The following is a 5,000-nucleotide window of genomic DNA, read 5'->3' on the forward strand; positions in this document are numbered from 1 at the left end:
GATTTAACCCCCAATTCCAACCTTTGATGCTGAGTGCCAAACAGGGAGGTAATGGGTCCCATTTTTATAGTCTTTGGTATGACTCGGCCGGGGTTTGAACTCACAACCTACTGATCTCAGGGCAGACACTCCAACCACTAGGCCACTTAGTAGGAACGTGTAGAGAATGCTGAAGAAACAAGTCTATGTCAGAAAACCAACAAATTTAGCTGAACTGCACCAATTTTGTCAAGAGAAGTGGTCAAAAATTCAACCAGAAGCTTGCCAGAAACTTGTGGATGGCTACCAAAAGCGCCTTATTGCAGTAAAACTTGCCAAGAGACATGCAACCAAATATTAATATTGTTGTATGTATACTTTGGACCCAGCAGATTTGGTCACATTTTCAGTAGACCCATAATAAATTCATAAAAGAACCAAACTTCATGAATATTTTTTGGGACCAACAAGTATGTGCTCCAATCACTCTATCACAAAAAAATAAGAGTTGTAGAAATTATTGGATACTCAAGACAGCCATGACATTATGTTCTTTACAAGTGTATGTAAACTTTTGCCCACGACACACACACACACACACACACACACACACACACACACACACACACACACACACACACACACACACACACACACACACACACACACACACACACAGTACAAGCCAAACGTTAGGACACACCTTCTCATTTTAATGCGTTTTCTTTATTTTCATGACTATTTACATTGTAGATTGTCACTGAAGGCATCAAAACTATGACACCTGTGAAGTGAAAACCATTTCAGGTGACTACCTCTTGAAGCTCATCGAGAGAACGCCAAAAGTTTGCAAAGCGGTAATCAGAGCAAAGGGTGGCTATTTTGAAGAAACTAGAATATAAAACATGTTTTCAGATATTTCACCTTTTCTTGTGAAGTACATAACTCCATTCATAGTTTTGATGCCTTCAATGACAATCTACAATGTAAATAGTCATGAAAATAAAGAAAACACATTGAATGAGAAGGTGTGTCCAAACTTTTGGCCTGTACTGTATATACATACACACACACACATACAGTATATATATATATATATATATATATATATATATATATATATATATATATATATATATATATATATATATATATATATATATATATATATATATGTATATATATATATATATATATATATATATATATATATATATATATATATATATATATATATATATATATATATATACAGTACATTCCATACATTTCAGCCGCCAAATGTCGTCTTCATGCTTGGGTTGAGTGAGGTGCAAGGTTTACCTCTTTTAGGGAGGTGGAGGAGGACAACAGGGGGAAGAATGAGATGTCTATGGTGGAGTTGTTAGTGCTGCTCTGCTGAGGCTGCAAGGATAACGAGCAGTAATTAGAACACTAAAATGTGAACAAAATGACAGAAAATTGGCCTTCATTTTGTTCACGTTCATGCGTTTTCAATTGGGAAAATAAAATGTAAATAAAAAATTTTTTTTAAACTTAAGTCCTAAAATAACTTTTAAATACATTTTCCTTGTAATACTTGCCTGCAGTGCTATCTGTGTTTTCTGTTTTTTCCCTCCTCTGCCACTGCAGCCTTCACACTGCCAAGAGCCACTGCTGGTCCAAAAGTCAACCACATATCACATTGAGACTGCACACTTATGTAATTATGATAGCATGCAACATATTTCTTTCAAGTCTGCACCTGACCTGGGTATGGCTAAGAGCGGAGGGTCCAGGCAGGTGAGGTGAAAAGCTCGAGGGCACCCATCACAACATATCAGCTCGCCACCATCTTTGCACACAGTACACTCATCATCATTGGGGTGAGTCTGTAAACAACATGATGCAAACACAAACATGAAGCATAAACATAGAACAACAGATTCCAGCTATCAAGCGAGCTACAAATATCTGGCTACGTTTGTCTCTCTCTGGTGGTGTAATGTTGTCATGGCAGCTTTGGACTTCAACTCTTTACATTTGTAGAGCTCTCCTCCAACTTTAATGCACTTTCCTGCAGACCCTGAGGAGCACAATTCAATGCATATATTGATATTTTACAGAGTCTTTTTTTTATAATTATTATTAAAAAGGGTGCTATTTGGTGGTGACATACCATCCAAGCCAAACATTTGATGCTTGATTTGGATCTTCTCCCTGGAGGATGCATGCTTTGACAGCTCACTGTTGGGGACGGGAGCAGATAAAGAAGAGTGGGCTCCTTTTTGGACTGACCCTGACACAAATGTGACAGTCAAAGAGAACAAATAGTGATGAGCAAATCCAAATCCATTTGACATTACATGTTGAACATTTGATTTCAATGACTACTACCAGGTGTCGCCTGCTGTGGAGGCGGAGGCGCTTCACTCTTCACTCGGTACAGCTTGACTTTATCCCCTGGGGGGACCATCATGCCTGAATTTTGTTATAAGGGCATTATTCATTGAAGTTAAACAAAGTGGGTGTTTTTTTTAACACCAAATCAAATTATTTATTATTATTATTGTATGTAATTTTTCATAAGGGCAAAAGTAACAGTAGGGTTCAAGCAAAAGGAGTAAATAAAAAACAGAAAGGTAAATACATTTTAGTGAATATAATTTTTTGTTTAGTTGTATGTGATTTGATTTTAACTGCACACATATTTGAGTACCTGGATTATGGCATACAGTAAATGCTCAAAGCAGTTGTTTGTGGCCACAAGGGGAGGATGGGGTGGACTTTAAAGAATGTTTTAACTATTAAATTATCTAATAATAATAGTGATACATATTGTTTTTGTTATTGTATTTAAATATGTTTTGTTGTTTAATGTTTTGAATCCTTTTTATTTGTATTTGTATTTTATTTGTATTTTTATTATTTTACTTTTATTATTAATATTATTATTATTATCATTATTGATACTGGGTTTTTTTTATAGTATTGTATTTCATAAATATTGTATTTGTATGTCTTCCCAATTGTTTTAAAAAGTTATATACAGAGTATCGTAAATGTCATGCTCCGTTGCACGGATCATGTTTTGTTTAGTTTAGTATTTCCTTAGTTGTTTAGTTTTGTTTCAGCACCTTTCTTTGTTTTCTTTGTTGCCATGGGTGCTGATTTTTGTCACCTGCCTCTGATTAGTGGTGGGGACGCCAGTCGCGCCTTGCAGAGAGCAAGACACGGGAGAAGCAGGAGACAACCAGCCCCCAAGCCAGGAAGAGACCATGCCCCACGTGAGCAGAGGGACAGGACCTGCGCCCGCTCACTAATCAGAGAGCTATTTATTCCTGCCTTGCACCATTCTCTGCCTGTTTTCATGAAAAGTTTCGAATTACTATCATCTTGCGCCTGTTTTGATAGTCTATTGCTAAGCTTTGCTGTAGCTTCTCGTGCCATCAACACGTTTTCCTTTTTTGTGTTTTTTTCCAGTTTATTTGAATAAATTATAATTTCTTTTAACTGCACGCTGCTTCCTGACGTCCATCTGTATCTTGGGGAAACGACCATCGCAAAACTATAACTATAGCTGTAATTAGGTTGGAGTTAATCCATTAGATTTGATTAACATTCTGTTTGATTTATGTAAATACAATTCATGGGAAAAAAGAAAGGTTCTGACCTGTTCAAGTTAGTTTAGATGTGCATTGTTTACATTTTAAATAACTGGTGACTTATCCATAAAATCAAAGCCTAATTATATTACAGACCAACATGAGTCCACAACTGTAGTGTTTATTGTACAATTGTATTCATTATCCTTTTAATTAATTATTACTCACCCCAAGTGCCTTCCTTTCAGTTTTCTGGCAATTTGTACAGCAGTTTTTGTGTAATCTTGCTCAAAATAACAAAAGTCCTTCATTACCTTGTTCATCATTTGCATGAGTGCGATACAGTGAGAGTTGAGAGTGTTGATCATTTCTGTCCTTGTGGTTCCTCTTTTTGTTGTGACTCCTGTTGCCTGCAACATCAATCATTCGAAAACTGACAAATAAGTCCATTAAATAGAAATAGAAATGTCTTATTGGTCCTTCAGTATTACGTACTAGGATTGGCGAGCAGCGATCGCAGTTTAGGGTAGCTTTCCAGGTTGTAGGCCTTGTTCAAGTTCCTCCAGAAGGCCTGCATGGTGGAAGGATTTTGCTCAAGCACCCAGGAGAGAAGCGAGTACACGGCCTTGTGGATTCCTTCTCTCCCCTCCTTCTCCAGTGTGTCCTAACAATTCATAAAATAGATTGACTTGCAGCAAACAATACATTTAGTTGTTTGACTGAACATTAATCAATTCTACAATCGACAGTTATATTGTATAGATTTTCTTAAATATGACTTTGGAGGCACGTCAACGTATGACACAGGAATTTTTACTTTAATTCAATTAAATGTAATGTGAGTGTCATGACCTGTCATTCAAGCTCAGACATTGTATATTATTTTTCCTCTGGTTACCGTATTTTCTGGACCATAGGGCGCACCGGATTATAAGGCGCACTGCCGATGAATGGTCTATTTTTTATCTTTTTTCATATATTAGGCGCACCGGATTATAGAGCGCATACAGTATATATATATATATATATATATATATATATATATATATATATATATATATATATATATATATATATATATATATATATATATATATATATATATATATATATATATATATGTATATATATGTATATATATATATATATATATATATATAAATATATATATATATATATATATGTATATATATGTATATATATATATATATATATATACATATATATATATATATATATATATATATGTATATATATGTATATATATATATATATATATATATATATACATATATATATATATATATATATATATATATATATATATATATATATATATATATATATATATATATATATATATATATATATATATATATATATATATATATTAGGGGTGTGGGGAAAAATCGATTCGAATTCGAAACGCGATTCTCA

At 34.1% G+C, this 5,000-nt stretch overlaps 1 protein-coding gene across 1 annotated transcript in view; it reads right to left on the reverse strand.

Moving 5' to 3' along the window:
• Positions 1–5,000, reverse strand: part of aire (autoimmune regulator) — a 17,942-nt gene that overhangs the window by 10,478 nt on the left and 2,464 nt on the right. Inside the window, exons 2-9 of the mRNA XM_062023362.1 lie at positions 4,059–4,227; positions 3,878–3,973; positions 2,356–2,439; positions 2,138–2,257; positions 1,941–2,044; positions 1,729–1,850; positions 1,563–1,632; positions 1,303–1,383 (exon numbers count right to left, since the gene is read on the reverse strand). Coding sequence (XP_061879346.1) covers positions 1,303–1,383; positions 1,563–1,632; positions 1,729–1,850; positions 1,941–2,044; positions 2,138–2,257; positions 2,356–2,439; positions 3,878–3,973; positions 4,059–4,227 — 846 coding nt within the window. The remainder of the gene's footprint in view (positions 1–1,302; positions 1,384–1,562; positions 1,633–1,728; positions 1,851–1,940; positions 2,045–2,137; positions 2,258–2,355; positions 2,440–3,877; positions 3,974–4,058; positions 4,228–5,000) is intronic.

This window comes from Entelurus aequoreus, linkage group LG16 (assembly GCF_033978785.1).
Source record: "Entelurus aequoreus isolate RoL-2023_Sb linkage group LG16, RoL_Eaeq_v1.1, whole genome shotgun sequence".
Lineage (NCBI taxonomy): Eukaryota > Metazoa > Chordata > Actinopteri > Syngnathiformes > Syngnathidae > Entelurus > Entelurus aequoreus.